Source organism: Sphaeroforma arctica, assembly GCF_001186125.1.
Source record: "Sphaeroforma arctica JP610 unplaced genomic scaffold supercont1.1245, whole genome shotgun sequence".
Taxonomy (NCBI): Eukaryota; class Ichthyosporea; order Ichthyophonida; genus Sphaeroforma; species Sphaeroforma arctica.
The window spans coordinates 5,927-18,748 of NW_014039313.1; the positions used below are offsets into that span (position 1 = coordinate 5,927).

Consider the following 12,822-nt stretch of genomic DNA (forward strand, 5'->3'; position numbering starts at 1 on the left):
AGTATATGTAGCTATTTGTGGCATTTCTGTGTTCGTGTGCGATTAATCGTTTATTGTGGTGCCTGCGCTATATATATATATATTGGCTATTTGTGGATAACATTGCTGCTGTTTGATGATGGCGACTTGCACATGCCAGACCACGGTTTGTCAATGACTAGTACTAAAGATTCTAAAAGATCGCACATTCCTTGTGTAGTATCTATTGCCGAGTTATGGCGAGTACACAACGTTCATACACTTTAATCACTTTGCCTTGTTACAATATTCTTATACCACAGGTGTTCACTTTGCTTTCCCATCAATTTGTCCCAAATCACAGATACTCAATTTTGCTACTCAATATTTTTTATCTGATATAACCGTCCTCTCGCTTGCGTTTCTATCGAATTTGTCCCCCCAAGTTGTAGCCATCCACTTGCACAGCCCCATACAATCTGTTCCATATCACAGCTGTCGCGCTTGTTGTCCTAATCATTTTGCACTAATTTACAGGCTTCCGCTGTCACTTTCACTTTCACTTTCCAATCCAATTTGTCCCACATCACAGTTACCCAATTGACTTTCTTACTCAATTTGTTCATACTCAGTCTTCCACGTCCACTTCCACTTCGCAATACAATTTGTCCCATATCACACCTGCAGCCACGCCATCACAACGAGACAGAACGCAGAACAACCGCAACTCACAGGGCGGCCGTACGCGAGAGCGCGTGCGAGATACTCGCAACCGTGACAGATCCGACCGCGACTCCCATTCTAATAATAGAACGACCAATCAGTTCGATGAGAATCTCAGGCCAGCTCCGCAATTCCAGCAGCAACCCATCAAACCCGTGCCCGAGTTGAGCACCCACTACAGACAGGGGTTGGAGCAGCAACTAATGGCTATGAGCGAGCGTCTGGCCCCACTGCCGGAGGCTTTGGCATTGCGCGAAACACTCCTACAGGTACGAGAGTGCATTTTATCGTCCATATTCGTGTGCTCGCCTGTGTGATTCTTTGAGTATGTGTTTGCGTGTCAAGATGTGGGGACGTATTAGTTGTGTGCACGCAAGTTGCCGCTGACGACAAGGCTTGTAGCTACAGCAGATGGCTGAGTGCGCGTCTGGCCCTTCTGCGCGAGGCTTTTGCATTGCAGGAAACGCTCATGCAGGTACGCGAGTGAATTGTATGATGCGCAGCTGTATGGCCTCGCGTGTATGTTTGTGCGTAAGTGTTTATGTTGTGTTGCTTGTGTAAACTTGTTGTTTTGAATTTGTGTATGTAGTAGCTATGTACACACAAGCATCCACTATACACAAGGGGTCTCTAGTGCCTATTTATATCAATATGTGTCTATACAAGAACCACTTCAATTGCACGAATAATGTATATCGGCTATATTGACGAATCACATTCAGATCTTCGTGTATGCACAGACACATACACCCACGCACCCATCAGACTTAAACCATCATACCCAAACTCCAAAGCTCTAACTAGAAACACTAAACCTCGAACCCCCTAAATATCAAGCCCTAAAACCCAGACTCCATATTCCAATTCACAGAGTATCGGCGCTTTAGTTAAGAACGAGTGGGCGGATTCCTATGTACGATTGTACGGCTCGTCGGGTAACCAGTTTGGTATTAGAGGTGCAGATGTGGACATGTGTCTGTTCCACCGCTTGAGCGAAGAGGAGACTAACACAGATGTTATCGTACGCTTGGCTGAGATGCTCGAGGAGCAAGGCCATACTGAGGTTTTGCCCCTTCCTGGCACGCGGGTACCGATTGTGAAGTTCAAGGTGAGTGTGTTGAAGTCGAAGTTTGTTTGCTCAGTGTCGAGAATTTTCCTGTATCATATAGGGGAGTGGTTATATCCGACATGGATTGTGGTGGAGGAATGAGAACACTATGGACGCTTAGTTAGAATCATTTTTTGATTATATTTACAATTTGTGGTATGCCTGTTCCAAACTTGGAATTAAAGATAGGCCTATTGAGATGATTATATATATGTATGTATGGTTTTTGTTGAGGAGAAATTGGGAATATTTACTTTCTTCAGCTTGAATAGAATCTCTCTCGATTTACTGTGTTTTGATATGCTTTACGTTGTCTTGTGAGGTGCATCTCTTCGTTTGTATAATTCAACACCACACCATCGCACACACCAACGATAGGAGAGAGATAGCGGTATGGCCGTGGATATCTGCCTCAACAACTTTTTGGCTGTTAATAACACCGAGTTCCTGCGTACCTACGGCGAAGTGGACGAAACACTGGTGGTTTTGGCTCGGTTTGTCAAGTTTTGGGCCAAGCAGCGCAATATCAATGAGCCTTATCTGGGCACACTGAGCAGCTATGCGTATGTGCTGCTGTGCATATACTACCTGCAAGCGTGTAGTCAACCCCCAATTTTGCCCAATCTCCAGGCCATGTTTTGGACGAAGGTACGTGAGCTATATTGGTCGTCTATAGCTGCGAGGGGGTTTCTTAGTTATCCTGTGGGCTGTCATATAGGGATTAGCCCAACGTTTATTTTGTGTTCCGTTTTGCAGCAAAGTCTAGATTTTAGATATCTTTCTGTTGTATGCCTCGAACTGTTCGGGCTCCATCGCGTGGTCTTCGAATCGTAACCAGTACCAAGTTATTTGAAGATATGTACAAGCGATGTGATGAATAGCCGTATACCCACCATTTGAGGTCCATGTACTTATGGCTTCTTATCCATATGAGGGTAATGATATACACCCAATTTCCCAACCTATTACTTTGTTACTCATCCAAACAGTACTCAAATTATACGTTTCAACTTTTATACAGTACATTGCATTATTATTTAATACATTCCAACCATCAAGTTCTCCATTGCAGCCATATTATTTTTCATTCCAACCTTATGTATTGCTTTCAACCGTTATGTACTGCATTCAACTGTTAAGTATTACATATCAACCTTTATTTTTAGTACTTTCCAAGCAATACGTCATATTCTCACTAGCTCTGTTCGCCACTAATTCAATGTCATACACTGGACAGGACGCACAGGGCCAAGCGCAACTGGCTCAAGCCAGTGATTCCGAGTCGTCGGACGAAGAAGAGGAAGGGGATCCAGACAACTTGGTCGAATACGCGAATAACTCATACCACAACAACCCTAATATACCGCCAAACACGAACACCGCCACCAACCCGGAGATGGATGCCAATACGAACATTGGGGTGAGTGGCAACAACCCGAACCTCGGAGCTATCGGCACCCGAGCCCCCGGGGGCCCTACCAACGGCACCACTACCAATTCCAATACCAGTACGAACAATACTAAAAGCGGACATCACCACCGCCACAGAGGCAAGGAACGCGTCACTGAGGGCGTGCGGTCAAGTGGAAAGCCGTTGGTTCGCATCGATGGATTTGACTGCTATTACTTCAAGGATGTGAATGCGGCCAAGGAGTACACGGCCAAGGTCAAGCGACAGGTGGAAGCCCAGACATTGGGCAGTACGACCAACGAGCTGATTATCGACACGATCATTGGATTCTTCCACCACTTTGCATATAACTTTAACTATCACGAGGTATGTACGTGGGAGGGCAAGAATTTGCGGATGCGTATATCAGCATGAAACTGTACTTATGTAGGTATACATATATGTCTGTGTGTATGCATCAATTATCTATTTATCGCCAGATTTGTGTGCTGGTCAGAAGTTGTGTGTGTCCGTGTTCTTCGTGGTGAAGACATCGTACGAGCTTACTAACGGAGTGTGTATATATGTAGATTGAATCTATTTCTATGCATGACCTGTATACGATGTAGATATATAGTACTAAACACATGTGCATTCCGGTTGTTTTTGCTAGCACTCAAAGACCGCAAACGAAAGCAAGTATATTGGTGAACATGAGTATACCGTTGGTGGTGTACGCAGTTGTATATCTCTTGCGTACCCGTGCCTGTACACTTTTCTTTGCAAATATCGTTCACATAATCCTTTCTCCTTTGTGTACAAGTACCACTCGCGCTCAACATCATCATCACCTGAACGTCTTCTACATCACCTCATAATGCCTCAGCACGTCGTGAGTGTGCGCAAAGGCACAGCCATCAGCAAGGAGATCAAAGAGTGGACACCTAAGAACAGCCAACGAAATGTGCGATACTGGATGTGCATCGAAGATCCCTTCGAGACCACCCACAACCTGGGACGCGTGGCAGATCGCAACACGTGAGTTCAGTTTGCTATATATCTATATATATTATGTGTGTATGTATGTATGTATGTATTTATATTATATGTATTTGCGTATGTACGTATGTATGTATTCGTATATTATTAAATTATATGTATGTATGTATTCGTATATTATTAAACTATATGTATGTATGTATATGCAAATGCGTGTGTATGTATTATATTTTAATGTATGTTATGTATTTGCGTATGTATGTATATGTATATACAAATGCGTGTGTATGTATTTTATTAGATAGTATTTTGTATGCTTTTCTGTATTGGGACTTGTCAAATTGTATCTCGTAAGTTTGCTTGTATAATTATTCTTTCCTCATATCTTTTTCGCGTTTAAACTGATATCTTCGTTTCTGCTATAATAGCTTGTACGACATCCGCGGGGAGTTTATGAGAGCCTCGCGAGTGCTGACCTCAGGCGGCACCTTAGATGATCTGTGTGCTATGTACGAGGACACCAATCCCAAAGAGAAACATTCAAAGTAAGTACATCATTTCACAATACAGATGTAAACAGCTACGCAGGACATCCTCATGAGTTCAAGTGCTGATACGGCTTATGCATTGTCTCTAGGTCATCAGTAGTAATAGATGGAAGAGTTTTCGAATTAGTCTCTTGTCTGCTTTTCATACACTATACCGATTGATTTAGAGTCTTTGTTTGAATATATATATTTATATTTTGTATGCTTGAAATATGGATTATAATCAACCAATTTTCATAGTGGCATGGATTCATCATCCTTTCTCACTTCTCTGCCACGGCTTTCTGTCCTATTTTCACCTTACAGCCGTGACAGAGACGGTAAACTATCTAGTAAACGGGCCAACGAACGCGCAGGCATATCCTCGCACTCGCCCAACCGAAATTTGGACAGGGGCAACGCCTCGGCTAATCAGAACTCGCCCCAGCGAGGCATCCGCAACAACAACTCATCTCACGCCCACGGCCAGAGATCCGCCTCACTAAACAGTCACGATGTGCAGAGAAGTGAACGTGGCAGTCGGTACAATAACAACGCTCAAAGAGGAGGTGACAACATCGGCGAAGGCGGTGATAGAGGTTCCAGGGACCGCGACAACCGAGATCGCGTCGGCAGTAACAGCAATCTGAGCGTCCGCGGATATTCCACCGGCAAGGGAAGCTCCAATCCTAATTCACACCACAATTCACCACTCATGACTTATGGATCGGGTTACAAAGGTGGAAATGGGGGTGGGAATTCGTATAATAACAGTTCGGGGAATCCAAATTACCATGGCAATAATCCCAACAGTAACAAAACTAGTAATTATAATCCGGCTACGGGGGGGCCGGGCAGTAACAGTAACAATAGTAACAACCTCAATAATAACAGCAATGTCGGTGGGTATAATCAACCTGCCCGCGGTCGGGGAGGCGGTTCCAATGGGCCCAGAGACAGAGATCGAGACAGTGGTAGGGATAGGGACGGTAGGAATAACAACCAGTCCTCTGGGGTGGGTGTAAGACAGGTCAATGGATACGAACAGCACTCGCAGTTGTCACGAGAGTTCCGATCGAACGGCCGCGAACTCCGTGGCAGCGGTGACGACGAGGGCGACCATGACGGTGCGACGAGAGAGCGCAAACAGCACACTATGCAGCGCCCGGTAAGAGGACTGTAGCATATCACGCATTTATTTTACCATTATTATTTCTTACTTGTGCGTGTTGTTCTGGCTCTGGCTTGCCACTGAGTCTTGATCTAAACGTGTGAAGTAACACTTATTTTTTTAGTTAAAGCCTCCGAATTTTGATCAACTTACGCACCCAATTAAAATACTTCTCCGCCACCCTTCTCGTCGTTACAGAAGCGTAAACCTGGGCAACACAGCACCCATCGCCAATACCCGTCGGAGTCTAAGGCGCACCAGAAACACGCTGAGATGTGATGTGCTCACACTCCAATATCAGAGTCCCGCCGAATACAATGCATTCCACGCATTCACGCTTATGAAAGTGGGTGTTCTGCTTGCTGCCTTGTCTTTTTTTCGCCATACTATACTAGCATAAGATGAAGTATTGTATGGAAATCCAGTTAGGATACCAAGGCGTCGATTTTTTTTCTGTCCTGCTACGCGCAACAAAATGTAAGCATACACTATCATATGCACATTCAATGGAAGAATCACTTATTACTATATATACCTATATATCTACACTGCCGATACCTACCATTTACGTACTACGTACTCAAAAAAAATATCAATTTGCACGAATCATGCATGCGTTAGTCCCGCGAGTCATCTCCGTTCACACACAAAAAATGGAAATCATATCATTTTCGCGCTAAGTTTCGTTACCTTTTGTTGCTTTGTGGTTGCCAAGCGATGCCGGAGTGAATCCTCCACCGCTACGCAATAAAGGGGTCCACCTATTTTCGTACTATGTAGATGTATTCCATCACCATAGTCTTAGAGCGATATGAACTGAAGTATGAAGAGATAAGATCAAGAGAACCGGGTTTACACGCCCAAGATGTTGAAAATGACCGCCCATTCAGCAATAAAGCGAATAATCTAGTTGGGATATGATTTTCAGCTATCATTTATTCGGTGTGGGCCAGTAAACCCATCGTAGCCGCAGTATCAAATAGTTGGTGATTGTGCTGTGAGTGAAATTGCCAATATGCTGTAAAGCGCTTACTGTTTCGAAAGTTGAGACGTCGTGGGGGCTTTGCTGTAGAACTAATTTAAACTATATATCTTCGTATTGTATACGAGATACGGCATATATATATATGGCAGACAGTAATTTCAAGTCATTTACAAGTTACGAGGTGCCCAGCATATATAGTAACCGTATGTAGGTAGACGACAAGTTGTGCGCATATTAACGGATCAATGGATCAACAATGAAGGCAGCAAAATTCAAGGGGCGCACGCGAAACCTGAAGAATCCCAGCACGTATCCTTAGATAGGCTACAATATTATACGAACCCAGAAGTTGAATACTAGACTATGCTGGAGGTACTGAGGTGAGAGTAAGGAACAGGTTTCGAGGAATTGTTGTAGTAATCTCTTAGGTTGTTTCGCCTTTCGGGTACTTGAACCTATTGCTAATTTCCTATTTCTCAACAAGTTGCCTTCGTAAGGACTCGTAAGTCATCATTTTGGCACTAACGCCAGTCCGATTCAGAAAGCCTTAAACGGTTTTACAATTGAATACGTGGGGTGGGTATAAGCTGTAGTTTGTTTATATTGCCTACGGTACTAGAACCATGAATGCCGTTTTCGTACCATGGTCGTATGGTGTCACATTAATAGCAGTAGGTAGATGTCTGCATCTTCACACCGTCTGATTTATACGCTCCGCAAATGCACATCCTGTGTAAATAAATATCTAAGTAAATACATACTACATTTTGTCCTATAGCTCTAAATATACGAGTTGGAACTATATAACCTTTTTTTTGAAATTCTTACAGATGATCCGATGATGTGATGTAAGAGGCGGCTATGTCCACACTGATAAAAATAAAATAAATAATCGTAAGTCATACATAAACATGTAGACTCATCAGAGTCAGAAGGCAAAGTATGCCGTCGATTATGGTAAATAAATCCGTTTTAAAATAATCTAATACAGTATGTACATGTAAATATAATGAACACTCTGTAGGAATTTGTGGCAAAAGGTTACGACGTAGTCGAACCTTTCCCGATCTTGCAGTGATATTCCCACAGACTGTTATGCTCGCTTAGTGTATCCCTCATCACTTTGCGATATGCACAGTCTTTAGCTGTTGAGTGCCTATACAGAGGCACTCATACAGGGTGGTAAGATCACTACCGTCAGGGTCAGAGTGCCGATATTGTCTCTTGCCGTTGCCTACTAACCGCTCGCACCCATACAACTCAAGATCATTAGGCCGTGGAGAGACGTTAAGGCTGGTGGATCTGTCATCCTTGCTTTCACCTTAGCTTTTTCTGCTCCGGATTTAAACCAATATCCCATGTATGCCCGTGACTTCCATTATACGGCGGCAGCGATTTCACCTGGTTCAGCGCCGGCGTCCTTGAGCGCAGTGAGACCACCAATGCGACAACTGTGGCCTCTGTATCCCTTCATGTCCAGGTTTGCTGCGGCAATGGCTTCTTTCATGTCCCGTTTGAATTCGTTTTTACTGCATGCGATACTCTCAATTGAATATAGATGATTTGTATTTTGCTCTGATGATGTGAGTATGAGCCATGATTACAAAGCCCGTACCGGGCATCTATTGGGTCTATGTGGTTGGCGTGGTATGCTGATATCTGACGGTACTAGACACGTCTTAGACATGGATAGGCGAAATACAATATGCAAATCTTCATGTGCAATACCTCCCCGTGAAACGTGTACGTTTGCGTTATAAACTTCGTTGTATCCTCTACTGTGACTTCGGATATACGCAGGATGCCGAATATAGCGACACGTGTGGTCGCCCAAAATCTGATCCAACGTCACTGATTTAGGACCGTAGTGCGGGAGTAGACACGTCTTAGACATGGGTAGGCGAAATACAGTTTGCGAATTTTCATGTAAGATACCTTCCCGTGAAACGTGTACGTTTGCGCTATAAACTTCGTATGTATCCTCTACTGTGATTTAGGATATACGCAGGATGCCGAATATAGCGATACATGTGGTCGCCCAAAATCTGATCCAACGTAACTGATTTAGGAATGGGCGTAGTGCGGGAAATAATACCTGCTCCTGGAGATCGGGTGTTGTTGGTAGCTGCAATTTTTCGTTCACTGTGTGACACGAGTGAGTGAATAGGTTCCGGCGCTCTCCTCATGTTTTCGGCGCTCTGCCTGCCTCTGCTTGATTCCACCGTTTGATTGCCAACGTGCTTCAGTCCTGTTAAGAATTTTATTTTATTACTATTTTCTTTATTCTGCTTTATCGCTTCCTAGTCAGTATTTCCCCCTGTCAATTTTGGTAGTGCATTCGCTACTTCGTTGTAGTATACGCCTATCGTCGTGCAACGCGCGCTGTCCATATTTTATTTCTAGACTAGAGAACTGCAACCTAGGTTCACCCTGCAGACTGCTCGCACTGTTGCGTTAGAGCCACAATATCCCAATCGTCATGACGTCCGCGCGCTACTCCGGCGACCGCACTCCATACAAGCTCCGAGACCATGATGCAGTGCCTATTGCTACCTGGATCAATCGGATTCGAGACTTTATTGCCACGAAGCCCTTCCGGATGTTGGGCAAGGCCACTGGCAATGAGCGTTCCCCGCAGCTCTCGAAGCTCCTGTCCTTCTTGGACAATTCGATCGTTCTCCAAGTCGAACGGTTCTTCAAGAGGGACACCACACCCGAAGACTTTCTCATGATTATCATGCGAGAGTTCGGTCCCATGCGCAACATTTTCCTGGAGAAAGGTGAAGAATCCCAAGCCATGCAGATTGCCTAGAGCCTAGCGGGCCAATGTCCGAACGACCGCCACAAGCGGATCCTCTGGGTCCGTGAGTGGGTGGAGATTACACCCCGGGCATGTATCGCCCTTCGCTGGTACTTGATTGAGTTAGAAAGTTCCCAAGTCCAGCATCCCTCTAAGGTCATGGCGCTCGGTATGCACGCCTTTGCGTCTCCAGCCAAGCAAGCCCCATACACCGCGGACTTGCGCCAAGCCTTCTCGACCAGTGTGCCCAGACCCGCCAGTCTGAAACCCAGGTTGGTACTCAACCACTCATCCACCCCTCTCGGAAGCACCTTCCAGCCCCTGCCCAGGAGGTTCCACCACCGGCCACTAGGCCCCCGAAGCCTAATTGGTCCTTTCCGTTTCTCAGTGTCTCGTCACCAGTGGGTGATACGGAACCAGCAAGATGCTTACGATCACCAAGGTCGTCGCAAGCTCTACGACGATGGCTTAGTATGGGATATAGTCACCAAAGAATGGATCCCCAAGCACTCCGGCAAGTTTTATCGGAGCCCCCAAACAGGGGCGTGGCATGCGTTCAACGATCACCTGGAACCACCACCTGTAAAAGAGGTGACGGACCAGATGCTCGAAGACCACTTGACGGAGTGTGCAGCTGCAGACTGTACCTCCGTGCATGCCTTCCTCTACCCGTTGGTGTCTGGCACCTATTACGGGCCAAAGATGTTCGACGTCCTCCGGCGCAACCCGGACCTCATCTCGAATATGGTCAAGAATATTCACGCCAAGCAGCTCAGCTTCTTTGACGAGGCACTCTCCGAAATGGAGCAGTCCGCCTTTAACTTCCTCCACAATTCGCGAGGGCCGCATCTTTTTTGAGGATTCGAACCTCAGAGGGTATTCGAACTCCAACGTGGCATATCATATCCAGTGTGAACGCCGTGAACGGGAACAGTTCAACAAGGGGCGTGACTACGAGCGTCGCCGCGAATCCGGCCCCTCGCCACGAATCTGGTGCAGAGCCTCGAACTTCACGCCCACCTTCCGTCCCCAACGACCCGCCCCAAGACTTCGACATGGTCATCCGCGGACCGACGCTCACGTTCGCGAGATCCTGAACGCTCCCGTTCCCGCTGGGTTCCTCGTACCCCAGGCCGTTCCCCTGCGAGAGATATAACCAAAGTGAAATGTTGCTCGTGCCAGAAGTATGAGCACTATAGTGACGCGTGCCCTGACAAAAATTTCACGGGCACACTTGTGATGGCCGAGTGATCCCTCGCGGGACCCATTGTTCAAGTGAATGTCTTCCGTGTCTTGTGCTACGCCGACAACGGCGCTATTCCTAATTTGATATCCAAACAGCCAGTTCTAGAAGAAGCACTTGATGTAGAAATAATAAACTCAAGTGCTCGTTCGGAGGCGCGACAATGGTCCACCAACCTCACAGTGTACACTACCTATCTACTTGAAGTACACGACAACAATAACAGGAAAACGTACCTGACCACACAGGGAGTCACCTTCCTGGTCACTCACGACATCCCCATGAACTGTAGCGTTTTGGAGACATATGCTGACATTGCCTGGCGGCATAACATCCGCCTGCGGCCGTCCAAAACCCAGCTAGTGGTTCTGCGCAGCATGCCTATTATATACAAGGACGAGATGATTATCACACCAAATCACCACGACCTGAACGCCTGGACCGATCACCTGCCTATGCTCACCTACTTTGCGCCATTGATGGTGTTTCCTAAAGATACGAGAGGGAACCGCCTTTTGCGCCTAGTCCAGAAAGTCTGGACGCATTCGGTCTACCTCCGCCACATCCCGGGCGACTTTAGTTATTGTGCTGACATGCCATCGAGAGGGCCTCGTGCCCTGGATCCACTCTTAGATTACGTCCAGAAGCGAGTGGCCTGGGCCACGCCCATCCACCATCCCCCACCGGTCACGGTCGCGGCACTCACAGTGGCCTGCACAACCTACACTGAAGAACTCCTCCTCAACATAGTGTGGTTCAACCTTGCCGTCGCTACCTTCGGCAAGCCCGTGTTGGACTTATACGCCAGTGCAGTTTGCCACCAGCTCCCCAAATACGCCGCCCTCGACGGTGGAACCATTGGGTGTGTGGCCAATCAGGTTGACCTCTCCCACCTCTATGTATACGCCAACCCGTCTTGGCGGAAATTCCCCTCCTTCTTCCCCCGGTTCACTGCGGCCGAGCAAGCTACAGCCATCGTGGTGCTCCCCTTTTGGCCTACATCACCCTGGCTCCCTACCTTCTTCTACCACTTGGTGGCGGAACCCATCATCGATACCCACACCACGGACACGTTCCTCAAGCATGGGACGGAAGAGCTTGGCCTTTCACCGTAGGACTACAACCTCATTGGGAAGCTCTCTAGTACAACTCCAGAGCCCATCCCTCTCCCCGTCACCTTCCGGTCCCAATTGGGACGTGTTGGCCCGCCCCCCGGCCGGACTGAAGAACCCGCTGACAGGCCTTCTACCAGTGATGACTTTATTCCCAGCCCGCCCTCAAACCCTGAGCGACGAGGAGCCTACGCCACAACCTACTCCAGGCGCTCTCCGAGCGGCCTTCGATGCCCCGAGGAAGCGGAAGTGGCCTAAGCGCCGCCCCATGCCCCTTGACGACCCTACAACCCCTCCAGCACAGCCACCTCCCACCCCTTCACAATCCTTGGAACAGGACCCACCAGCCCCATCACCATCGCACCCAACTATAACGGAAGGGGGAGGGGGGGGGGGGGTCAGCCCTCAGCATACGGCCGACCCAGGGCAGTATATGCCAGGCGCGCCTACTCAAGGGTTGAGTCCCGCAGAGATGAGGGCTAACGTCCAGGCTGACCCTGCGAGCACACCACCATTCCCTCAGGCATCCTGTCTTGATCCGTTAGATACAGACGAAGCGGACGACCAACCACTAACCCCTGAAGAAGCCCACCACCAATTGGCACGATACCCCTACATGTTCCAACAAGAGCCGGCGATTGAAGTCACGGCGGACGAACCAGTCCGACCACTGGGCACCATCCCTCCCGCACCGCTCCCCACCTGTCTGCACACCATCTCCGCTACACCGCTGAGAGATCAACCAACAACGCGCACGGTTGTGGTTCGTACCGTAGAGCCAACCCGTCCCTGAGAATTTTTCAACT

General features: G+C 47.4%; 4 protein-coding genes across 4 annotated transcripts in view; all 4 read left to right on the forward strand.

Annotated features, from left to right (window-relative positions):
• Window positions 1–6,917, forward strand: part of SARC_10426 (hypothetical protein) — a 12,322-nt gene extending 5,405 nt beyond the window's left edge. Inside the window, exons 6-13 of the mRNA XM_014295529.1 lie at window positions 646–950; window positions 1,553–1,789; window positions 2,168–2,437; window positions 3,027–3,566; window positions 4,066–4,217; window positions 4,607–4,723; window positions 5,033–5,873; window positions 6,075–6,917. Coding sequence (XP_014151004.1) covers window positions 646–950; window positions 1,553–1,789; window positions 2,168–2,437; window positions 3,027–3,566; window positions 4,066–4,217; window positions 4,607–4,723; window positions 5,033–5,873; window positions 6,075–6,155 — 2,543 coding nt within the window. The 3' untranslated portion in view covers window positions 6,156–6,917. The remainder of the gene's footprint in view (window positions 1–645; window positions 951–1,552; window positions 1,790–2,167; window positions 2,438–3,026; window positions 3,567–4,065; window positions 4,218–4,606; window positions 4,724–5,032; window positions 5,874–6,074) is intronic.
• A 2,423-nt stretch (window positions 6,918–9,340) lies between these two features.
• On the forward strand, window positions 9,341–9,673 carry SARC_10427 (hypothetical protein; the record flags this gene model as incomplete). The annotated part of the gene is made up of 1 exon (XM_014295530.1): window positions 9,341–9,673. The coding sequence occupies one exon, from the start codon at window positions 9,341–9,343 to the stop codon at window positions 9,671–9,673; it is 333 nt and encodes a 110-aa protein (XP_014151005.1).
• Window positions 9,674–9,729: 56 nt separating this feature from the next.
• SARC_10428 (hypothetical protein) lies at window positions 9,730–10,817 on the forward strand (the record flags this gene model as incomplete). Its single annotated transcript, XM_014295531.1, has 2 exons — window positions 9,730–10,287; window positions 10,433–10,817. Exons 1-2 carry the CDS (start codon window positions 9,821–9,823, stop codon window positions 10,815–10,817), a joined length of 852 nt encoding a protein of 283 aa, XP_014151006.1. The 5' UTR covers window positions 9,730–9,820.
• Window positions 10,818–12,158: 1,341 nt separating this feature from the next.
• SARC_10429 (hypothetical protein) lies at window positions 12,159–12,809 on the forward strand (the record flags this gene model as incomplete). Its single annotated transcript, XM_014295532.1, has 1 exon — window positions 12,159–12,809. One exon carries the CDS (start codon window positions 12,159–12,161, stop codon window positions 12,807–12,809), a length of 651 nt encoding a protein of 216 aa, XP_014151007.1.
• Window positions 12,810–12,822: the final 13 nt, after the last annotated feature.